We start from the raw sequence: 26,387 nt of genomic DNA, 5'->3' as shown, positions 1-26,387 counted from the left end.
GAAAAAAAGACAGAGAGACAGAAACAAAGAGACACAGAGAGAGATCAACAGACAGACAGACTTAAATAATTGGAAAAATATTAAGTGCTCTTGGATAGGCCGAGCAAATATAATAAAGATGACAATACTCCCTAAACTAATCTATTTATTTAGTGCTATACCAATCAGACTTCCAAGAAAATATTTTAATGATTTAGAAAAAATAACAACAAAATTCATATGGAACAATAAAAAGTCGAGAATCTCAAGGGAATTAATGAAAAAAAAATCAAATGAAGGTGGTCTAGCTGTACCTGATCTAAAATTATATTATAAAGCAGCAGTCACCAAAACCATCTGGTATTGGCTTAGAAATAGATTAGTTGATCAGTGGAAAAGGTTAGGTTCACAAGACAGAATAGTCAACTATAGCAATCTAGTGTTTGACAACCCAAAGATTCTAAATTTTGGGATAAGATTTCATTATTTGATAAAAACTGCTGGGATAACTGGAAATTAGTATGGCAGAAATTAGGCAAGGACCCACACTTAACACCACATACCAAGATAAGATCAAAATGGGTCCATGACCTAGGCATAAAGAACGAGATTATAAATAAATTAGAGGAACATAGGATAGTTTATCTCTCAGACTTGTGGAGGAGAAAGAAATTTGTGACCAAAGATGAACTAGAGACCATTACCAATCACAAAATAGAAAATTTTGATTATATCAAATTAAAAAGCCTTTGTACAAACAGAACGAATGCAAACAAGATTAGTAGGGAAGTAACTAACTGGGAAAACATCTTTACAATTAAAGGTTCTGATAAAGGCCTCATTTCCAAAATATATAGAGAACTGACTCAAATTTATAAAAAATCAAGCCATTCTCCAATTGATAAATGGTCAAAGGATATGAACAGACAATTTTCAGATGAAGAAATTGAAACTATTACCACTCACATGAAAGAGTGTTCCAAATCACTATTGATCAGAGAAATGCAAATTAAGACAACTCTGAGATATCACTACACTCCTGTCAGATTGGCTAAGATGACAGGAAAAAACAATGATGAATGTTGGAGGGGATGCGGGAAAACGGGGACATTGATGCATTGTTGGTGGAGTTGTGAACGAATCCAGCCATTCTGGAGAGCGATCTGGAATTATGCCCAAAAAGTTATCAAACTGTGCATACCCTTTGATCCAACAGTGTTTCTATTGGGCTTATACCCCAAAGAGATACTAAAAAAGGGAAGGGGACCTGTATGTGCCAAAATGTTTGTAGCAGCCCTGTTTGTAGTGGCTAGAAACTGGAAAATGAATGGATGCCCATCAATTGGAGAATGGCTGGGTAAATTGTGGTATATGAATGTTATGGAATATTATTGCTCTGTAAGGAATGACCAGCAGGATGAATACAGAGAGGCTTGGAGAGACCTACATGGACTGATGCTAAGTGAGATGAGCAGAACCAGGAGATCATTATACACTTCGACAACGATATTGTATGAGGATGTATTCTGATGGAAGTGGATTTCCCTGACAAAGAGACTTAACTGAGTTTCATTGGAGAAATGATGGACAGAAACAGCTACACCCAAAGAAGGAATACTGGGAAATGAATGTGAACTATTTGCATTTTTGATTTTCTTCCCGAGTTATTTTTACCTTCTGAATCCAATTCTCCCTGTGCAACAAGAGAACTGTTTGGTTCTGCAAATATGTATTGTATCTAGGATATACTGCAACATGTTTAGCATATATAGGACTGCTTGCCATCCTGGGGGGGGGGGAGGTGGGAGGGAGGGGGAAAAAACGAAACATAAGTGATTGCAAGGGATAATGTCGTGTAGAAATTATCCTGGCATGGATTCTGTCAATGCGAAATTATTATTAAATAAAATAAAATTTATTATAAAAAAAAAAAAAAAAAGAGATCAACAGACAGAAAGAGATAGAGAGAAAGAGACAAAAACAAAGAGATCTATAGAAATATACATCTCCATAAATATGTATATGTGTGTATAGAAAGAAAAAGTACATGGGTGTCCATGTATAGAGACCAAAAGATATATAGTGTGTCTTTTCTATAGACATATATATCTATCTCCATACACACATGTATATTTGTGTGTATGTATATAAAACATATGCATATGGACCTATATGTATATTTCAATGTAATTTTGTGTTTTTTTATATATGCATATAATAATGTACAAAAAACTAATTATATTATCCATGGACTTTTCCATTGCCCTTGGAGTGACTCTCATTTTCAGTTCTTCAGAGATTATAGCACTGCATTGCTCATAAACAGAAAGCATCACAGTTTCAAGAGGTTTTTTTTTTTTCAGATAAAATTTTATTGTCATTTTTTGGTACCTTACCTAAATTTCCTCTATATTCTTTCCTTAGTGGTCGTTCAATATGACATTTTTTTCCCCAGGAGATATGTTTTAATGGGTTTTTCTCTTGGTTCATCCTACACTTTTTGAGAAAAGTCATTTATGTAGGTTAAACTCCATATTGTTATCACTATTGAGTTGTTTCAGTCTTGTCTGACTCTTTGTGACTTCATTTAGGATTTTCTTGGCAGAGGGACTGGACTGGTTTGCCATTTTCTTCTCTAGCTCATTTCACAGATGAGCTTTAGAAACTGAAGCAAACAGAGTAAAATAACTTGCCTAGAGTCACACAGCTAATAAATGTCTCAGGTCAGATTTGAACCCAGGAAAATGAGTCTTCATGACTCTAGGGCCAGCCCTCTATCTGCTCTATCCACTAAGCTTCTCTTAAGCTCCTTAAGAAGTATATTTACTGAGATCTTACAGTATAAAATCAGCCACATTTTGTTTCTTGACTAAATTTACTAAAAATTTACTAAAAATGGGTGTAAATGCATGAACTTTCAATTATGTGTGAGAGAGACAGAGATAGAGAGAGAGATATCAATAATTTTGTTATCGAGTATCACTACATTATGATCAGTCTGGTTATTTCATATATTTGTTGTTGCTATTTAGACTTATATTTTCATTGATTTAGGGAACACTTTCTATGAGTTCAAATCAATAAAATCTGCATCTTGAAATAGGAAGGAGTTGCCCAAGATACTGAGATACTGGTGACTGGCTCATAGTCACATGGCTAAGACATATCAGATATGGAACAGAAGCCCAGATGTCTGTGACTCCTAAACTGATCCACTATATATACTATATCATATGCTTCTTCCCTTCTCTATTGTCATTTATACCCCAAATCAAAAACAAGTAATATTTATCATTTATTATTTAGTAACTATTCCTAAAGGTAATATCTATCTGAATAGTTTACTCTTTAAACTGAGGATTTTTAAATATATACATATATTTAAAATTTATATTCAGAGGCAATGTAGTAGAATGTAAGAAGGCTACTCTGGAATTGGAAGACAAGTTCATATTATCTTTCTGTGTGTTTGTAAGAAATCCATTTCACCTCATTAGCCTTGTTTCTTCATATGTAAAAGGAGGAGATTGAGTTTATTAACTGTGACTATTAATATTGCTCATCTTATTAAGTTCAAATCTGGTCTCAAGAGATTTACTAGCTGTGTGATCCTGGGCAAGTCACTTAACCCTATTTCCTCATGTTTATCTATAAAAATGAGCTGGAGAGGGAAATGGAAAGCCACTCCAGTATCTTTGCTAGGAAAACCCCAAATGGGGTCACAAAGGATCATATGCAGTTGAATGACTGAACAGCAATAGCCTCTCTTTCAGTTCTAAAATTCTATGGGCCAACATTTTGTTACAAGATCCCTTTCAGCTTTAACATTCTGTGATCTAACATTCTTCCTTCAAAGGCCACTTTCAAGTTTAACATTTTATGCCCTAACATTCTTCCTTTAGCTTTAATATTCTGTGATCTGACATTCTGTGTTCTAAGACTCTTTCAGCTTTATCATTCTGTGATCTCACATTCTGTCTTCGAGAACCCCTTTCAGGTCTAAAATTCTATGCTCTAATATTGTGTCTTCTAAACTCCCTCTCTCAAATATAACATTCTAAGCTCTAATATTCTCCATCCTAGCTCTCATATTTGATGTTTTAACATTTTGCCTGTTAAGTCTCCTTCAGCTCCAAAAGTCAATATTCTCTAAATGCTTGATCTAAGAACTTTACAATTCTAATCATTGCTATTGTAGCGGATGAAACCAAACTCAAACACTATTAATGTGTGATTTTCCTGGTCATGATAAAATGAAGTACTAGAGAGGGAATTAGAGACAGAGACACAGACAGACAGACAGACACACAGATAGAGAGATAGTGTCATCAAAGGGAGCTGACCAATCCTGTGATCTTATAAAAAGCTGCACCCAGACCTTTGAAGTGTTTTCCTTGAGGTAAGATAGTTAATAAGGGTCAACACTATTTTTGGAGTACTCTGGTTGCAAATTCATCTCTTTTGCCTTTTCCTTCCAAGCATGGAAGGATACAACCTTTCAGCTCCTTAAGTAGTTTAACTTGTCCTTAAATTTGCTGATTTGGCCTGGTTGTAAAATATTTATGAAGGCCATTAGAGCTGAGTGGGAAATAATTTCCTGTTTGAGTTTAAGTTTGTCTTGGAGTTTACCAAGTGGAGTCAAGAAATAAAAGTTCCTCATCATAGTTGATTCTGGGTATCTTTCTCATATCAACATTTCTTTTCTCAGACAACTTTTTTGTTGACAACCTCATAGCCTATCTAAAATGGAAAAAGCATGGGACTCGGAGTTTAACTCAAGTCAATAAGTATATATTAAGCTCCAGTGTGTGCAAAGTACCATGATTAGTGTTCAAGATACAAATACAAAACCAAAATAGTTCCTGTCTTCAATTACTTTACATTCTTACAATCTGTACACAGGTAAGCCAATAAATAAGAAATAGAATACTAACAGCTGGTTCATCCTGAATCTGAGTCAGTCCTTGATGGAAAATGTGTAAACTGTGTGTCACGATCAGATTTATTTCCTCCAATAAAGAATCAGATTCAAGCTGGAGGGCTTCTCCCCAGAGATAATCCCTATGATTCATTTTCCCCCAAACAAGGCCCAGGGGCTTGGGGAAAATCTTGCTGCGGTGAAAAAAGTATTACATTTGAATTTGGAAGGCCAGAATTTATTTCTTATGTCTACCACTTCCAGACTCCCCTCAACTATTCCATCTTCAAAGGCTATAGAAATAACAATAGTAATACTCATGATATATAGTATTATATAGTGTTTTACGATTTAGAGGATATTTTACATATGTTATTTGATTTTTCCAACAATCCTGGAAGGTAAGTGTTGTTATTATTCTCATTCTACGGGTAAGGAAACTGAGGCTCAGATTAATTTATTTGCCTAGGTCATACAGCCAAGTAAATGTCTGAGACATTACTTGAATTCAGGTTCTCCTGACTTCAAGTCTACCACTATCCACTGTATCATCTAAATATATAGGCAAATATCTCCCATATCTGAAGTAGCTAGGTGGTGCAGAGGATAGAGTAACCAGCCTGGAGTCAGGAAGATTCATCTCCCTCAGTTCTTCTGAGCTCTGTCCCTCCATCTCTAGCTTCCTCTAAGACATCAGTACCTGGATGTTCCTCTAATAGCCTCACATTTTGTTTGGGTAAAACAGAGCCTTGTTTCTAAGCCTTATCCTCCTGGTTTCACATTTTCCATCAATGTACCTAATGTTCTATGTTCAAAACTTTGGTATTACTGTTCTTTCTCATCCCCCATATTTAATTAGTTACAAAGTCCTGTAGATTTGATCCTCTGCAATATTTCCCACAATAATCCCTTCTCCTTTTTTCCTGCCTCCACTGCCTTGGAAGACAATACCTACACAAATGGGCATTTATAATGGCTTCTTCAAAAGTCTCTCCATCTCTCTTCTTTCTCCTCCAGCCTAATTTCCATGCTGCTGACAAAATAATCTTTCTGCAAAAATCAAGTTACAGTATTTTTCTAATAAAAAAATAAGATCCTCCCTATTGCTGACAGAAAATTTTGAATTCTTTTGCCTGGCTTCTACAATATGGCATCTCCCCTACTTAACTCTCCGGTGTTGCTCCTATTCTCCTTTGTGCTCCAGCTACACTAGACTACTGCTAATGCAAACCTATTTTGCCCTTTCCAGTCTGTTGTGCTGCTTCCTTCTCCTACAATCCTTTCTTTGCCTTTGTTACCTGCTGAATTTCTGACCTTGAAAACCCAACCCAAATGCTGCAACTCTTCCATAAAGCTTCCTCTCATCTTCTTAGGAACATCCCCTGCCCCCCATCCTGGTCCTCACAAAGTACTGTGTTTTGTACCCACCTAATGTATTTTATCATGCTATGCTAGCATATGATACTGCTGTTTTCTATGTCTGATCTTCCCACTAGACACAAAGGCAAGAGGCATTTTATCTAAATGGTATAGAGTGCTCTCCATTTAGGAGTCACTAAATAAATGTTTATTTGATTTTAATTCATCTTGGAACTGAGGCTCCCCTCAGATAGACTCAACCATTTGTTCTGGTCTGAGATTCCTGGTATCATACATATATCCTAGGACTACATAGAATCAAAATTTGAGAGTTAGGAGGAGCCTAAAAGGTCATTCAGGCCAGCTTCTCTATTTTGCAGATGAGGGAGCTAAACCCATGTAAATCAACTAAAATCACATTTGTACAAAGTTACAAAGGTCTTCTGATTCCAAATTAGAATATGACCCAGATAATAAATAACAGCTTCCAGGTACTTTCCTTTCTTGTCTTTGGATCCCTAGCACTTAATAGTATAGATGTTTACTAAGTGCTTTTTGATGGATTGCCCTATTTTTATAAAACACATTCTTCCTTCCAACCATCCTGTGATTTGTTATTATTTCCATCTCATTGCTGAGTCTCATCAAACAGAAGCAATTTTTCCAAGCACACATAGGCACTGAGCTTCTGGGCCATGATTTGAACCCAGGTCTTTTAGTTTCCACACGCAGTGCTCTTTCATCATGCTATGTGCTCCAGATTAGCTAGAATGCCTCATCAGCAACCATTCTGGATAACGTAGAATTAGTGAAATAAATTTGGTTGGAAATGAACAATTTCATTACTTCTTACTTTTGCTTTTCAAAAATCATTGACCTTTAGTTTCTGGGTTAACAATGGGTCTAAAAACTAACAATGAATATATTATATTACAATTTTCTCGACTGAATGATCACAGCCAGTGATTGTGATCTTCCAGCCTCCTATAAAGCACTCTTATTAGCCTTGGGGATCAATTTGGTCAGCATTTTAGTCAACATAAAATTTCTTTCCATAGTTTTTATATGCAAATGACTCCCAAAATAGTAGGAAGAAAGTCCATCAAACTCCCAAATTGGATGATGGGCTGATGCTTAGTGTTTTGAAAGGATAGCAGAATAGTTTGCCATTGGTTTCTTTCCTGGTGAGAAATTAGCCCCAGTTATAAATAGATTTCCTAATGTAGGTGATTGAGGTACCTGTTTTCCACAGATATTTTTATAGTCAATTATCAATTTTATTATTAGTACTGCATTTTAATATCTACATGAAATACATATTCAGTTATCATCCTCACTACCTTACAGATGAGGAAAATTCAAAGAAGTCAAGGGTCAAGTCTATAGTCATACAGTCAATCACTGTCTTAGAAACCTGGGCCTTCACTGAGCCATATTGCTAATCAGATCTTTTATTTTCCCACTGACAAAAGCTTCTGATATCATAATATTTTTTTAAATTTATGGAAAACACAAGCATTTCCATAGCATAGTACTATTAAAAAAAGATGTTGACAAATGAAACCTCAAACTTACTGTATATATCTTATTCTTTCTTTTACATATACAGGAAAGTAATTGGTAGATTAGCTTTTCCCCTTCATTTTCCCCTCCTCCTCCTACCTCAGTGATAATTAAATGAAGAAATCTTCTGAAAATGAAATTCTTTATAACAAAGTTGATTTTGTTAAAACACTAAGTTTCATGAATATGTCAACCTGGATCATGGCTAAAGGGTAGATAGTCTTCTAATTGCTATTACTTTTTAAAATTTTAATTAACTTTTATTTTTAACAAACATTTATTTTTGTCTTTCTCCTACTTCTCTTTTTGAGAGAAAAAAAGAAAAACAAAATGCTTTTAATAAATCAAATAAAACAATCAAGCCAAACAAATTCCCACATTAGCCATGTCCAAAAAAAAAAAAGTTTTATTTTGTAATAAATCTTCCACTTCTTCTGTCAGAAGAAGTCTGACTTCACTTCTCTGTCCTTCACTTCTCTGTCAGAAGATTGCTAAGGGTATAACTAAGTTGAAAATCAAATCTTTAGCCCAACGTGCCAAATATATGAGGGGTGAGTAGTATCTTTCCTCGTTGGCTACCATCCTTTCACTGAGCTTTACGGCTACACTGGTAACTATGCTAAGATGAGTTATAGAGACACTGCCCTCTCCCATTCTATTACAATGTTTGTCAACCATCCCCAACTCTTGTCTTCTCCTCGAGCAGGGATTTTTGAATTTTGTATTGTGAACCTCTTTGGCAATCTAGTTGAATCTCTGGACCTCTTCTCAAAATAATGTTTACAAACACATGCAATAAAATATATAGGATTACAAAGGAAAGCAAGTATATTAAAATCTATCTATCTATCTATCTATACATAGATATATATATATATATAGATAGATATTTTAAACACAAATTCATTGGTCCCATATTAAAAAACCCCATCCAAAAGAGATGAGAATAGACAGTTTTAGAAAGGTAACCATCAATACTATAAAAGATTATGGTACAATAGGCATACTTATTCATTGTTGGTGGAGCTGAGAAATGATAAAATAATTGGATTTATACAAATAAAGCAACTAAAATTTCCATGTCCTTGATCCAGGGATTTCAATATTAGACTTATAACCCAAAGAGATGATTGATAAAGAGAAAGTCTACCAAAATATTAATAACAGCAAGATTAGTGATAAAAAAATACTAGAAACAAAGTAATTGTTTGTTGACTGGGAAACACCTAAACATGTTGTAATGGAATATTGCAACATTGTAAGTAAGTATGAATATAGAGAAAAACAAATAGACTTTCACAAATCAATGCAAAATAGAGTAGACAAAGCCAAGATAAAAGTACCTACCTCGAATACAGCAATAGAAAAGAAAACCACAAACATAAAATCATAAAAAGTGAATGTTGCAAAATGACTAAGAATAAGAGATACAAAGACACTCCCACTTTTCTATCCCAACTTTCATGGAGATGTGAGGTATACAGCTGTTGAGCATGGAATATATTTTCACAGTTTCTTACCACTACAAAGAGGGCTGCCTCAAACATTTTTGCACATGTGGGTCCCTTTCCCTCCTTTAAGATCTCTTTGGGATATAAGCCCAATAGAAACATTGCTGGATCAAAGGGTGTGCACAGTTTGATAAGTCTTTGGTCATAGTTCCCAGTTGCTCTCTGGAATGTTGCCGTTCACAATTCCACCAACAATGTGTTAGTGTCCCACTTTTCCCACAGCCCCTTCAACATTCATCATTATCTTTTCCTGTCATCTTAGGGGCTGAGTTTAAAAAAAAAAAGATTTTGGCTTTTGGCTTCTTAACTTGATATTCCATCATAAGGAAATAAGTGACACTATTGCTGCTTTTGTCACAGCATTTTAATTAGTGGCAGATTTTAACATTGGAAAAATGCTGAGGTCCTGTGACAAAAACACAGTTGTCATAGAAAAAAACTGGGATTGGGGGTCATTCAGTCATGTCCAACTGTTTTCTGACCTTGTGAATCATGCAGCCAATGAAGTATATCACTGGAGTGATTTGCTATTTCTATCTCCAGTGGATTAAGGCTTGATTTGTCCAGCATTGTATACCTAGTAAATTTGAATACAAATCTTCCTGACTTCATGCTCAGTGCTTTAACCACTGAGCCATCTAGCTGCCTTATAGGCAATCAGAGGTTATGGCTTTTCTAAGATCATAGAGCTAGTAAATGGGAGAAGAGGTAGCTGTCTAAAAGGAAATTGGTTAGCCAATGAACAGCCCAATGGTATAAGCCCCAAGGAAAGCAAAGAGTGTAGTACTAATGTGAAAGCCAACTTAGATCTAAAAATGTCTGGTACAAGAGATGGGGAATGGGGAAACAGGAAAGAAGGAAATGAAAGAGGTATTATACTTGTGTAGCTCTTGGTTTCCAAAGATTTTGTAGGTTGAATGCATTAGGTGAATATCACTATATAGTGTATTAGCAGGCTTGATAGGATGGGGATAGCTTGAGTAAGAATCACTGTAAATTTTGTAGTTTCTATGGGAAAATGCATTGGGGCATCCAGTTGAATTTTGAATGAACCTGAAATTGGAGCCACTTCAAAGTAGGGAACTGGTTATCCAATGCTTTATACCCAATAATAATTTAGAAAATTATGGCTGTGTTTTAGAATCCTCTATGTAGAAGTGAATATTAATGAGATTTCTTTTCCCCATAAAAGAAGTTCAGTCATAGCTCCAAGATTGAATTAATTCAGTCCAAATTATACAATTTATAATCGAGGATTAAAAAAAAATAGCCATAAAGAACAAGTACTCTGGAGTGAGGGACAGACCCACTTTAAAAGTACCAATGGAATAAATTAGAAGTTCAGTCCATTGTTTTAAGGTTCCCTCAGAAATACTGGAAAGATTTTATCATCTTGCATGCAAAGGTTAATTTGAAATGTGTCTCTTGGCCCTAGGAGAATGGTTCACACTCCATAGGAGTAAGATGGTAGGAGCAATTCCAGTAAACAAGTCACTGGATTGGATGTACACAACCTATTATTTAGAGAGAGGATGTCTAGTGGGACAGTTTCCATAGCAACCAAGCATGCTGTAGTAATTTTCCCACCTTAGTGCAAACAGTTAAGAGGGAAAGCAAACGGATTAACATTGTAGCATCTACAGTTTTTAAAAGAGTAAAGTTGGGCCTGCTTCCTCATTCGTGAAAATAAGACCTTAATAAATGAGTCAGCTCCAGTCCTGAATCTGGATTTTGCTTTTAATGGTAATGGAAATGGGGAGTAACTTTCCATGATCCATTGAGTTCCCATTATTCCCATGGTGAAGTCTGTGCTAACTTCAACTCTGTCTATTCCTGGTTCTCATTAACTAGAGTATGTAGACAGAGACAATTCATTGGAGGCAGTCACTGATGTTTAACAAACCCAGTTTGAAGGGAAGGTGAAAAAATACTAAAACTAGGGACTTTAAAAGCCCATGACACCCTGTATCTGTGATTAATTCAAATCATTTTACTTAGAAAATCATGATTTTACAAAGATTCCATTTTTTATATACATTAAAGAATCAAATCACATGGAAAAGAATTCCAAACTGTGTACATGGTGTTTCCCCCAGGAGAAGTTATCAATCAATCAACAAGGATTTAGTAAATATCTTCTATCTACCAGGCACTGTGCTTGGGAACCACAACATGAAAACAAAATATAAGAAAACTGGTCCTCGAGGACCATATTCATTTGTCTTTATAACCTTGATATATAGAAGTGCCTAGCCATAGTGGGTGCTTAATAAATGCTCACTTAAGCGAATTGGCTCTTCACTCTGACCAGTCTGATTTATGTTAAATAATTATTATACTTGGGAAAAACCTACAGAAACTTCTCACCCTGCAATGCCATTAATAAAATTTCCAAAATAATCCAAAGACATAATTAATGTTTATGCTTTGAATAGGTCATTATAGTTATTTTTATGCCCATTTTACAAAGGTGAAGACTGAGACTTATTGAAGGTAGGCAACTTTCTCAATAAGTAAGTGAGGCTCTACCAAATTGGCTGTACTGTTCAAATGATGTTTATGACTTAGTACTCAGCTTGGGATCTCTGATCTCTACACTGATAGGGCATTGAACCCTACTATTGCAATTACAAAATGAAAGCCAGCCACTGTATGAACATATCTTCTTATTAAACTCAGATAATTATATAACATTAGATTTCCTGTGGTCCTCCTGATGTGAGGGCCAATGATCTATACACTTCCTCCATCTAACTGCCCCCAAATTGTGTCACTTTACCACCCCTGGTCCTCTATTTGAATTACCTGACTTCTGAAATATCTTCCAGCTTTTAAATTAAGTTCCTTTAATTCTGGAAAAGTTATACAGCTTTCCTAGAGCTCATTTTTCTCCTATGTTAAACATAAGCTGCCTTTCATCTATAATTGACCTTTTTTTGGAAGCAGTTGGGGTTAAGTGACTTGCCAGATTTAACACAGCTAATAAGTGGAGCTGATTTTGAACTCGGGTCCTCCTAACTCCATATCCTATGCTTTATTCACTGCAACATTTAGTTTGCCCCTATTATTCATCTTTAGACCTGTGTGTGATCTAGTGAACCTGTAATCCTACTCCTCTCAAGACTCCTCAACCTTCCCCCCAAAAAATAATTTACTTAGGAATTAATTTGAATAAAATTCTATTTCACTTTAGACCATTAACCCCTCCCCTAAGCAGTATTTGCATTTAATAAGGTTCTTCAATTGATATCTTTATGGCAAATATCTAAGTTGTAGAATTTCATGAAATGCAGCAAATAGTAATGAAAACACTCATGAGGCAGCTATTTGTTTTAGTTCAAAGAGTTTAGTTCTGAATTTCCTTACCTTTGTGACCAACATTTCCTTCTATATTTCCACATGAAATTAAAACGATAATACAATATCAACCACAGGACCTTTATTTTTCTTTAAAAGAGGATCTTTACTTAGAAGCTGCCTCTATGTTTCACAAAATGTCACAGCCTGATAGGCCATCTATCCCAATTCACATTTAATGAAGAATCCCCTTTAAAACGGTCCAACAATTGGTCATCTAGCTTCTTCCTAGAGATTTCCGAGGACAGGATACCCATCACTATCTGATGCAAGCCATTCTACTTCTAATAAGTTCTCATGATTGGGAGGGGTAGGGGGCTGGCCCTCTTATTTTAAGACTAAACTTGCTTCTTCCACAAATTACACCCATTGTTCCTGATTTCATCCTCTGGGCCAAGACAGAACAAATCTAATCTCTTCTCCAAAAGAGAATCCTTTACAAACTTGGAGAAAACAATCATTTGCTGTCATCTTCTCTCCTCCATAGTTTCAACATTTCTAGTACCTTCCATCGATGGTCATGAAGCACAAACTACAAGGCTTTTCATCACTCTGTTTGCCTTTATTTCCCCTAAAATGTAAAGCATAACTCTGAAAAGAAGCTTTAAGCTTTGATCTGCCCAGGGTTCTTACAGTAGGCTCAGATCCCAGAGGGAGACTGTCCAGGACTGGTGAGAAATTTCTCAATGGGAAACTGGCAATTAAGTCCAACTGGAGTGAAAGCAAATCCTCCTTGCAAAGGGCATATCTTGGTAGTATTTGGCTCAAAAGACCAGCAGAAGAAGCCGAAGAAGGGAAAGAGTGTTATTTACTTTTACTGTGAGTTATCTCTGTACATAAATAATCCTAACAGGGTTTTAGATTGAGACAACTAGGTCTTGTTAGCAGTGTTATGTTCCTCAAGGAGAACTGAACTCAGCAGGAATTTTTTAAAGCAGTGGACTTCATTCATTAGGTATATAAATGTCGTATTTCTTTCCTTTCCCATTAAAATATAAACCCTCTGCTACTTAGAACTATGTTTGTTGTTGTTGTTATTGGTGGTGGTGGTGGTTTTGGTTCTATGCCCCCACACCTAATAGAAGGCCTGGTTCAAAGGTTATGCTTAATTCCTGCTGAATAAAAATAAGATGGAAGGGAGGGTCACAGTAATAAATGTTTTTTTTCAAGAAAAAGTTTAAAAACTTTAAAATGAATGACATTCACCCCATTATCTTTCTGGGAAGCGGGGCTTCAGTTTGGTAGAAGATTCAAATTAAGAACTTTCATCTATTTTTCACACTAGGGAAAAAAAAAACAGTGTTTCAGGAATAGCAGTTTACCTCCATTTTCTTACATCATATCCCTCAGCCCCATTCCCCCAAATGATTAGTCATTTCAGTAATGATATCTTGGGCTTGTAAAATACAAAGCAAAAGTATGTACACCACTATACCTAACATAAATTTTAGCTTGAGATCTTAAATTCAGAAGCAAGACTCTGACACCAAAATGCAATAGATAATAGATTTTCTTTTCCTTTGAAATACTTATTGACATCTTTAGTTTTTATTTAACCTTCATTTCCCAATATACACTTTCCCTCTCATTTATACAAAGAATTATCCCTTATAGCAAAAGAAATAGTTTTTTTTTTTTTTAAATCGTGTCAGACATGAGGGATATTGGCATAGGACTGCCCGGCATTGTTTGCCACATCAAGAGAGTGCTGTATGAGCAAAGCAGTAACTCAAAAGAAACATGAGATGTGGAAATTTAGACATCTCCACCCCTAATATTCCTATGAACTACTTGTGTCCAAACTATGATAGAGTTTTCTAAGCTTGTCTTGGTCAGATAGTCAAACACATTATACCTTGCCTGCAATGATGTCATCTTGGTTCTTTTCAAGAATAAAGGACAACAATAATAGAAAAAAAAGGAGGAGAATTAAAAAAATATTCAGGAAAACTTGCCAACAAATTATTGGAGTGTGACCTTGTGCACAAACATCTCCAACTAGAGCACACAGAGATAGTTATATGTACACATGTGCGCGCGCACACCCACACACACACCCCTGCAAAAAAAGGAAATTGTGATCTTTAAAAGGTTTATCATTCTTGAGGTATGTTTTTAATATACTTTGAATTTGGTCAATTTTCAAAAAGAAGAAAGCCAATGAAATTTATCAAATAGATTAATGAGCTTGACTTCTATTACTAATATAATTAATTCTAAATCTAGAGCTGGCAGGGTCCACCTGAGTCCCTCTAGTCCAACTCCTTTGGTTTACAGAAAAGCAAACTGGGTTCAGGAATAAGGTTTCACAGGTTAAGGAGTAAGGTTAAGGAATAAGATTTCAAATTGCCTTTACAAACTTGAAAGCACACTATAAATGTTAGCTATGATTGTGAGAAGGATAAATAATAGGGGACCCAAAAGCAATCCCTATACTCTCTGGTTTTCTTTTTGACATTTGCAATAAAATATCAACAAGGAAATCTTTGGATATTTAACAGGTATTTTAAAAACCAGTGGTATAGTTCATTCAGAGATCCCCTAGGAAGCCTATTTTCAAAATTATTTCACAAAATAATTTCTAGTCTTGATATTTATATGATATTTAAACTATGCTACTTAGCCATGTGCCCTTAAAGAAATAAAGACTTCATCTATTTAAAGGGTTTCTGCATCCTACGGGAGTCTGGCTATTTCTAAAAGATTCCATTCAGGTTCAAATTCAACAAACATTTATCAAACACCTGCTAAGTGTGGCACATCTGTAAACTGGAAATGGGTGAGAAGGGGGTGTCTAAGTTCAGCATCATGGGGGATACCATAGCAACAAGAACCAATATAGTAGCAAAAAGAATGTTAGGAAAGCAATGGAAAAGATAAGTAAAGGGGAAATTACATTTCTAACAGCAGGGGGATGGTCCCTGATAATATCTCTGCAGAGCAGGCCAGCTGGATGGGGAACTCCCAGCATCACAGACTTGATCAGTATAGAAGCCTTGCTGAGCTAGGTCAGAGCAGTAGGCTTTATCTGAAATTGAGTTTTCTGTCTGGGAACCAGCTCAACAATTAGGTTTAAACAACAGGTGTAAGCATTTGGACATTATACAACACATGAGGACAAAGAAGGGCACTGGAGAAGGGAGTGCTTTAGTCAGAGGGCACTATTTATTCAAAACCAAGAGAGACCTTTTGTTCTTTGGGCTTTACATAAATAATATTCAGAAGAAAGAGAGAAAGAGAGAGAGAGAGAGAGAGAGAGAGAGAGAGAGAGAGAGAGAGACAGAGAGACAGAGACACAGAGACAGAGACACAGAGAGAGAGAGCGTGAGCGCAAGGTTTTCTTAAGCAGCTACTATGTGCCAGGCACTGTGCTAAGTGTTGAGGATAAAAACACACAAATAAAATAGTCCCTCCCTCAGAGAATTAACATATTCTACCCTGATATTTGATGTGCGAATATTCCCAGCTGAATATGTGATTATTTAGTAGTAAGAACATTAAAATAACGAGAAAGGTTTTCCCTGATGTTAAATTAAGATTTTGTGAACCACAGGTTGATGATAAGGGGAGAGGGAAAAGGCAAAGAGATTCATAAGAGAAACTCACAATCACAGGTTCATTTAGTTTCTCTTCTTTTCATCTTCTAAGGATAGCAATCAACTGATTGCAAATCCCTAGAAGTTGGAAATTTCCCCAGAATCATGTCTTTATAACTGTAAAATAGTATGGTTTGAAAAAGAGAAAATAATTTTCTGCTATTCTTTAGAATAGAATTCTTCTATCAATCAATAAATAAAACAAGCTACTGGGTGCTTTCGGCTGCCAGCTCATGAGTCAGGATTTTGTTCTGTTTATATGTGCACATGTGTGTATGTGTGCATGTGTGTGAGAGGCAAACAGAAGGGAGGTAGGAATAAAGAGAGAGACAGAGGCAGAAAAAGACAAAAAGACAGGGATAGTGACGGAGGAAACCGAGAGAGATAAAGAGACAAGGATAGACAGAGATGCAAAGACAGAAGACAAGCAAACTGAGACAGAATTTATTCACTTCTCCAGAAAAGACTGGTTTGTGCAATTTCCCTTTTCATATAAACTTCTCTTTTAGGGAATCACTTTCACTTCCTCAGAACATCCTGGTTTTTGTCCCTAATAGTTTGATATCAAGTATCAGTCCCTATCCCCTCTCCTCAATACCTGTATCTAAAGAAATACTTTCCCCTCCCTAGAGTAACCCAAGTCCTGTCCTTGAGTGGTAAAAGAGAAGGGCATGGTGTCTGGTAGTGTCCAATCTTCACTAATTATTCTCACTAATTACATCAGGAGCTAAATGCAATTTTCTTTGCTGTAGAAAGAGTACAAGGGTTGCCAGCTCCTTTTCAATGTTTTTCCCTGAGGCAAAGCCCCCATTACCCTGTCCTGATTCTGATTTTGTATATCTGATCATCTAAATTGGTATTCTTTTGGGAAACTATAGTTTTAATAGTCCTCCTTGAACCTTCCTATTAATCATCCCCCAAGCCTGCCATGTAACTATTGGTTATTTTGTAGACATATTTTCAATTGGCATGACAAGGTTAAATTGCAAAAAGAATGTTCACAAAACCTTCTGACTAAAATCTTTGAGGTTCTTCACTGTTGGATCTTCTAAAGTTGACTTATAGGAAACAATTCGAATTAATTGTCAGTGATAAGTTCATTATGAAACTTTCCAATGCACAATGTAACATTGAACTCCAATTTTAGAGGTGGAAGCTACCTCACAGATCAACTAGTCTAACCCCTTTGTCTAAGAGATAAGTAAAGGCAAGAGAGATGTTCAAATTCATACTAGAAGTCAATGATGTATCCCAAACTAGAACCTTGACTTTAAAATTTACATCTTTCTACTCTCAATTTTTCCTCAAAGACTGAAAGACCTGAGGTAATGAGAAGAATAAGAGAACAAAAGTAATCTATTCATGAGTTCAAGGTGAGAAAGCGGGATGAATAACTATAATGAGAAAAAAAGGAAGTTTAAAAAAAAGGAAGAGGAAGCATGGATATAAGGCCATGCTTCTTAATCTTTTTTTGTGCTAAGGACTCCTTTAGGAGTTTGATGAAATCTAATAGATCCTTCCTAAAATTACTTTTTTAAATAAAGGAAATGCTCATTTTAAATTTGAGTTTAAGGAAATAACGATTTTTCCCATTCAAGTTCATAGTTTCCCTGAAATTGATTCATGGATGCTAGATGAAGAACCTCTGATGTAAGGAAACTTGCTCAAAGTACTTGGTGGAAGTACTTACCACATCCAAATGACACACAGAGCACTAGGTGGATTCCTCATTTCTGAATATCACAAAACTTCACAGAATTATATCATTCAGAAGTGACTCGTCCAAGCCATAGATGAAGGACATATTTGTGTGACTCTGAGCAATTTACTTGGAACCGTCCACATGCAAAAGGAGGGTTTAACTTGATGACATCATAAGGTCCATTTCAGCTCTAGATCTATGATCTTATCATCTGTACCTGAATTCCTCTGCAATACCCATCAACTATTTGGGATGATGCACAAAAACTACAGGAGCTACAGAAAATAATCTTTTGAAGTCCCTTTTATCCAAGTGCTTTCATCTGATTTCAGACAAGTGCTATCATCAGATAATAGGATTATAAATTGAGAGTCAAAAGCAATCTTAGAGATTATGCAGTCCGACCCTCTCATTTATACGCAAAGAAGTGAGGACTAAAGGGATGACATAACTGTCCCACAGTCAAACACAATAAATGGCACAACTAGATTTGCACCCAGGTTCTTTGACTCCAAATAAGAAATCTGTTGAAGAAGATGAAAAAAGGAAAGGAAAGGAAAGAAGGGAACAAACTAGAAAGCTATCCTACACAGAGTAGGCACTTAAAATTTTTTTTTGGAAAAGAAAATTAATTAGTAAATGAAAGCCTTTAAGGTACAGGGAAATGCATACAAGAGAATCATTATTTTTTAATTGCCCAAATTTCCAAATATTGTTTTTAATTTTAAAGAGAGTTCTAAGAATAAAACCAAGCAACACTGATACCTATTTGCCCGACAGCTCCTGCTAGAACTACCTACTTATTTACATTAGTCATAAATTCTTTAAAATGTTTTTTCCCTTCCCTTAAGCCATGGAAATAAAATATCTTCCTTGGAATATGTTATGTAAATATATACAAAATATTAAAAGTGAGAAGAATGTTATGTAAAGGATACAAAATTAGAAGAAAATATTTTGGTAAGGTGATACAAACCCTAATTTATCAAGTATAAGAGTTTCTTGCTGAAGGAGAAAACATGGATTTGGTAGTGCAAAGAGATGTCAGTTTCTTGATTAATATAACAAATAAACAGATGTGGATAGCTTTGGATGGCTTTACAGAAATATGATTATATACTTTTTACTTATCTCTTGAGGGCAATTAAAGGCTCTTGAATCACTTTTTAATTTAATCAGGTTTTCATAATGGGAATGAACACTGTGAAATTTGGGGTTAATTTCTTCTTTAAATAAACCTCCTGACCAGAATATTCTGAGTTTGTTCTTGTAAAGACATGCATGGGCACTCATATAGAAGGTTTGAGGGTTGCTAGAAAACACATGTGAACCCCAACTAAAACAAATCACCATTATAATCAGTATATCAAAACCCTCTCTGACAGATAAGATTTGATAGGTTAAAAGGAAATATCTAGGGACAGAATGTTATGGATTGCACAAATTAATTGTTGTGTCTGTCTCAGGTAAAGTCAGTAAAGTCAACAAGCATTTATTAAGTGCTTACTATGTATAGTCATTGTGTGACAACCTGGGAATTCAAATGCAAATCCTCCCCCCAAAAAAGGTGAAAAAGAACTTTCTTCAAATTGGAAAGGAAATGACACCAGTCTTCAATTATATTTCTCACTCAGAAAGATCTGTTTGGGCAGTGTGAGGTGATCCCATTTGCCAAAATCCATGTGTGTCATTCACAATTAACATCTCTTGAGGCCAGAATTTCAGTGCTTAATAAATATTGATTGGATTGGATTGCATCATTCATTCTTTCTTCAATGATATGTGGTCAACATCTTTGAAAAATATGAATCGACCTTCGTATCGAAGGTCATAATTAAAGAATGGACCTTCTCCATTTATCATACTGTTCTTGTTGGAACTTGTCTCCTTAAGCATAACCTTGTAAAGGCCTTAAAATAATCTGGTGAAATATTGACTCAAGTTCAGATTAAAAACCCAAGCACCCAACATTTGTTCTAAGATTTAAAATTCTACCATTAGAGATTCAGTCTTTGTGTTAATCCCCATCCTTTTTCCATAGTTTTCTTTTAAAAGACAGATATTTACTTAGAAAGATAACTGACTCATTCTTGTGAATGGCTTTGTTTGTTGCTTCATCAAGGGAGGAAATAAGAACTGCTTAGAATACTAGATACTTTGAGTGAAAGGAAAAGGAAAGACATCATTATCAAGCAACAAAAGATTTTAAGTTTTGCAAAGTACTTTACAAAAAACCTAGTGACAAATGCTGTAGTTACTGTCTCAATTTTGCACTGAACTCACAACTTTGAAGCTGTTAAAACTTACTTGACTTGCCCAAGATGACAAAACTAGTATAACCTAAAGGCAACAGTTGAATCCTCTGTCTCCAAGGCTAAAACACCCTGCATTTTATTGTGAACAAAGAAAAATGGAGATAAATTTTAATTGTACTTGTGTGATATGTGGTATTCCATTTTTGAGTGATATATTTCCAGTGGATATTGTGTTTGAACACTTTTTGAATTCTATAGCATTCTATAAATATGTTCTTATAAAATCTAATATTCATCTATTATATATGAATATTCATATATTCCAAGTTTGGGGAATGAAATGAATAGAACCACACAAATCCTTAAAATCAACAACAAATGATTCAAATATCTCTTCTGCCCTTGCTCTGTACAACAGACTTGTGTTTGGCTCCAGAACACATAGATTAAATGAATCTGGGTCCTGCCCCCATTGAATTTATAACCTAATAGAGTTGTGGTTTATATATAAATACCTGCAATAAGGATAAAGAATTATAGTGAGACAAAGTGTTAGAAGAAATATGATGGAATGAATACTCATAACTGGGAAAATTAAAGGAAGCTTCCTGGAGGACATGATCCCTGTGTTACATCTTCAAGAAAGGAATGAATTTCAATAGATATTACAGATATGGAGATAGTATTTACAAGTTCAATTTATAGAAATAAGAGAGGGCAAGGTATGAGCAGGGAATACCTAGTTATTCAGTTTAGGTGCAATAAAGAAGCCATTTAACAAGGGAAGAGAAATAAGGTTGAAAGGGAGGATGTTGTTCCATTGTGAAAAGCTTTAGATGTCAGATTAAGGTCATTGTATCTTTACCTATGAGCAGTAGGAAACCACTAAAGACTTTTGAGGAGGGGAAGACATGGTTATATCTGTGTCTCAGAAAGTTTATTTTTGAAAGCATGTAGGATTGGAAAGGCAGATCCTAGAAAAGATGAGTATAATAGTCTGAATGAAAAGTGATGAAGGTATAAATTCAAGGGGTGTTTATTTATTGTGTCATATAGTGAATGGAACACTGGATTTGATATCAGGAACTAAAATCCTGCCTTTGTTACCTAATAATTTGCATAAGAGGATGGGAGATAGAATTGATAGTTATAAAAGTGGAATCACAAGACTTGGTGAAAACTGATCACAAAGGGATGGGGACAGACTTGAAGGAAGGTCGAAACCTAAAGACAATTTAAAGATTTTGAGCTGACTGGAAGAATAAGGTGGTATGAAAGGAAGAACTGTGTGTGTGTGTGTGTGTGTGTGTGTGTGTGTGTGTGTGTGTGTGTGTGTGTATGAAGATAGTAAATTGAGTTTTGTAATTTAAGAGTTTGAGGTTCCTTGTAACATCCAATTGGAGATGTTCCACAGGGCTACCGGAAATGTGGGACTCTAATTTCTGCAATTGATGTGAGGTAGGAAAGAGAACTTCTACTTATATATAGCCCATCCTATACTAGACAGTATGTTAGAGACTTTTCAGATATTCTGTCATTTGAGCCCTACAAAAGGCTACTTGTGGGGGACAACTAAGTGGTGCAGTGGATAGAGCACCAGCCCTGAAATCAGGAGGACCTACCTGAGTTCAAATCTGGCCATAGACTGAGGCAAACAGGTTAAATGACTTTCCTCTGATAACATAATAAGTATCTGAGATAGCATTTGAATTCAGATCCTACATCCAGGTCCAGCCCTCTATTCCCTGTACTGCAAGCTGCTTTAAATTGATGGATGGGTGGATGGGTGGATAAATAGAAGGAAGATACGTAATTAATATAGTTCTAAGTCCTCTGTCATCTCTATATTGGAAAAATGTGTGTATGTGTAATTTACAACAAATAAGCATATATACTTATAAACATAAATGAATATTCAGATTGTTGTAGAGGGTAATGAGGTCCCCATCATTGGAAGTCTTCTAGCAAAGCCTGGATGACTACTTGTTAAAGATATGATTCATGTTTTTAGAGAGGTTTGGGTTATAGATTCCTTATAAAAACCCTTGTTCCTGAAGTATTGTGATTTATTCTTGTTGAAATTCAATGAAGATATGAAAATGAAGAACTTTAATTCCTGTATCCTAGGACTTTGATATATCTTATGGATATAGATATATCACCACCTAACTATATCTGTGTTCAATGGTGAATATGATAATAAAAGGTTACAGTCAAGTGCAAATCACACCTAAGTTTACAGCGCCATCATTGGAAATATTTAAAAAACTTTTGGTTTCACCTCCACCAGTATAAGCATATTTTAGGATGTCCATAAACTTTTGTCTCTACCGGATAGTCAATCAGAGCCTTCCTGATTGATTTGAGAAAAACTCAATTCTTGAACATTATTCATTCTTCTCGAGAAATTCTAATTAATTCCTCTGTTTTTTTTTCTTTTTTTTTTTTAATGTTTTCCAGATCAGCAAACAGCAGCTACAAACAGTCAAAGATCGTTTCCAGGCCTTCCTCAATGGAGAGACTCAGATTGTGGCTGATGAAGCCTTCATGAATGCTGTTCAGAGTTACTATGAGGTAAGACTTTAGATTTAACCGATAAAAATGAGGGATATTCCAGGAGTAAGTACTGAGATGGTTGGGAGTTGGAAGCGGGTGAATGCAGATGCTTCTGTTTTCTTCAGAAGCCTTCTTTCTATGGTGAACATACACAATGGAAATTAATATTGATAATTTCAGGCAGATGCATTATGTTATGGGAAAGATTGACCTTCCTGTTTGTCACCTTCAAAGGACCAACGATAATAAAATGTTCTTTTTGTCTATTTTCCTCTATTTGTGAAGTACTTAGCACAGTTCCTAGTGTATAATATGGGCTTAATAAATGCTTGTTTTCTTCTTTTCCACCAATGCTCTATTTTTTATGTCCATATCCCCATGTTCATGGAGTTAAGGAAGTCCTACTATATATAAGGACAAGGTATATAATCTACCGGACCAAGATTTGTTTTGAAGTATTTGTGGAGTAAAAAAAAAAAAATAGTTGCCCTTACTTCTGGAGAGGGAAATCAAACATATTTCTATCATCAAACAGCTAGTAATTTCCAGAGGCAAGACTTTAATCTAAGCTTACTGGACTTGTAAATCTAGTGCTCCATATCACTTGGCTTTTCTGATCTATAGCTTGATCACCCAAGGATTGTATTGGTTCTGTGCTTACTTATCCTTAGAACCCTTTTTAGATCTACTGGGAAGCCTTTAGGCCAGGGGTCCTCAAACTTTTAAAATAGGGGCCAGTTCACTGTCCCTCAGACTGTTGGAAGGCCAGACTATAGTAAAAACAAAAACTTTGTTTTTTGGCCCTTTAAATAAAGAAACTTTATAGCCCTGGGTGACTGGGATAAATGTCCTCAGCTGTCGCATCTGGCCCATGGGCTGTAGTTTGAGGACCCATGCAGTTTAGGCAGTGCTGTGCCAGACTAGCCCATACATTTTTGCTTAGGAAATAGATCCAAATGCATGCTTCCAGATTAAGTCTCTCTTCATTATATCAGACTATATCTAAATAATTTTATTATAAAAAAGTAAGAAGATCTCAATAAAATTTATTTTTTTAAATAATGATGGAGAGAAGTCAGTAAACTGCCTGATCTCTCCCCAGTTTTTCTCAGAAACAATGTTATATTGAGCTTCAAGATAACTCAGAGGAAATTCAGGAAACATCTCTCTCAGTTGGGTGAAAGGAAAGCGCAACCCAGTGTAGGCAGTGTCTAGTCAAGCCCACAGAGGTTATTAACCACAGTACATATCAGCAACTGATTCCCCATGGTTCTGGCTCAACAGGCCAGTAGCAAAGCAAGACAACTGCCAGCCCCAGAACCCAGAGCACAACAGAAATGATTAGGCTAGAACACCCTAGTACAGTGAGCAGCCACCAGTATCCAAGTCTCCAGTGCAGAAAGCCAGTGACCAGGCCCCTAGCCCTCAACATAAAAAAGCTTGGGACAATTAATTCCTCTGTGTCCCAGGAACATAGCTCAACTTTTTAAAATGAACAAAAATAAAAAGTCCTGATTATAGAACTCTATTCTGGCAACAGGGAGAATCAAAACACTAACTTAAAAGAAAATATTGTCAAAATATCTATATATGAAGCCTTAAAAATATGATTTTGTGTCAAGCCCAAAAAGTCCCCTTGGAAGACCTCAGAAGGAATTTTAAAACTCAAAAGAGGCAGACGAAAAATAGGGAAAAGAAAGGAGAGTTATATAAGAGAATTATAAGGGAGGAGGAATAATCAACATTTTGGAAAATGAAGCAAAAATTGACTAAAAAAGCAACTCTTTAAAATATAGAATTGGTCAAGTGGAAAAACCCACCAAAGAAAACAACTTTTAAAAAAGTAGAATCAGCCAAATGAAAAAGGAGGTACAAAATCAAACTGAAGAAAACAATTCCTTAAAAATTAGAATTGGGCAAATTAAAGCTAATGACTCTATGAGACATCAAGAATCAAAACAAAATCAATGAAATGAAAATATAGAAGACAATGTAAAATATCTCTTTGAAAAACTAGCTGATTTTAAAAATAGATCCAGGAGAGAAAATTTAAGAATTATTAGAATACATGAAAGCCATGATCAAAAAAAAAAAGAGCCTGAACAGTATATTTCAAGAAATTATCAAGAAAAAATGATCTCATATTCTAGGACCAGAGTAAAATTGGCATTGGAAGAATCAACTGATTACCTATTCAAAAAATTCCAAAGTGAAAACTCCAAGGAATATTATAGCTAAATTCCAGAACTCTCAGATCAAGGAGAAAATACTGCAAGCAGCAAATAAGAAGCAAATCAGATATTAAGGAGTCATTGTCAGGATTGCATGGGATTTAGTAGTTTCTACATTAAAGGACCAGAGGGCCAGGAATGATAGTCCAGAAGGCAGAAAAGCTAGGGTTACAAGCAAGAATCAACTACCCAGCAAAGTTTGTTATAATCTTTCATGGAAAAAGATGGGAATTCAATGAAATAGGGGACTTTCAAACTTTCCTGATGAAAAGACCAGAGCTGAATAGAAAATTAAATTTGATCTTCAATTATAAGCTTCTGGAGAAACATTAAAAGGTAAACAAAAAAGGAGTGTATATATATATATATATATATATATATATAATATATATATATGTATATATATATATTATATATATATATTATATATATGTTATTCAATGAGGTTAAGCTGTTTACAAGTCTATTGTAGCTCTTGAAAACTGTAGCTCTATTAAGGAAGTTAAAAGGACTTTACTTAAACTATCACGTGAGTATAAATTGACTTTGATGTAATGAGAAAAAATAATTAAGGAGTTAAAAAAAGAATCATAATGGGAGAAAAGGAAAGGTGGAGGTAAATTATGTCACATAAAGAGACATGAAAGACCCATTATAATAGAATGAAAACAAGAGAGAGAATGAGCATTGTTTGAAACTTACATTTACCAGATTTGGTTCAAAAAGAGAATAGCATATAGACTCAGTTGGGTAAGAACAGAAAAGGAAAAGAAAAGAGAGGGAGTTGATAGAAGAGAGGAAAATTTGGGGGATTTAGTGGTTAGAAGCAAAACACTGGTAAGGGATAGAGTCAAAAAAGGAAAAAAAAATATAAAAAGGGGGGGAATAAGATAGAGAAAAATAAACATTTTGTAATCAAAATTATGAATGTGAATGGGATAAACTCTCCCATAAAACAAATGTGAATAGATAGCAGAGTCAATTTAAAACCAGAATTCTCCAATTAACACATGTGAAACACAAAGACACAGAGTACAGGTCAAAGGCTGGAGCAGAATATATAATGCTTCAATTGAAGTTAAAAAAAAAATCAGGGGTAGCAAAAGCAAAAATAAATTACATTAAAAGAAACAAGGGAGAAAACTACATCTTGCTTAAAAAGGTACCATAGAAATGAAGTAATATCAGTACTAAAAATCAATGCACCAAGTGGCAAAGCAGCCAAATTATTAGTGGAGAAGTTAAATGAGTTGTAGGAAGAAATAGATGGCAAAATTATCCTAGTTATACTAGTCCCCTTCTCAGAACTAGATCAATCTAAACCACAAAAGAAAAAAGAAAAAATAAAGAGGTAAGTAGA

General features: G+C 35.3%; 1 protein-coding gene across 1 annotated transcript in view; it reads left to right on the top strand.

The window, feature by feature from the left end:
- CADPS (calcium dependent secretion activator) overlaps positions 1-26,387 on the top strand; it is a 542,165-nt gene that overhangs the window by 73,336 nt on the left and 442,442 nt on the right. The window contains 1 exon segment of the mRNA XM_051980071.1: positions 22,701-22,814. Coding sequence (XP_051836031.1) covers positions 22,701-22,814 — 114 coding nt within the window.

Source organism: Antechinus flavipes, chromosome 1 (assembly GCF_016432865.1).
Source record: "Antechinus flavipes isolate AdamAnt ecotype Samford, QLD, Australia chromosome 1, AdamAnt_v2, whole genome shotgun sequence".
Taxonomy (NCBI): Eukaryota; Metazoa; Chordata; class Mammalia; order Dasyuromorphia; family Dasyuridae; genus Antechinus; species Antechinus flavipes.
The sequence above is the reverse complement of the archived record's forward strand: the minus strand, read 5'-3'. Positions and strand labels throughout refer to the sequence as shown.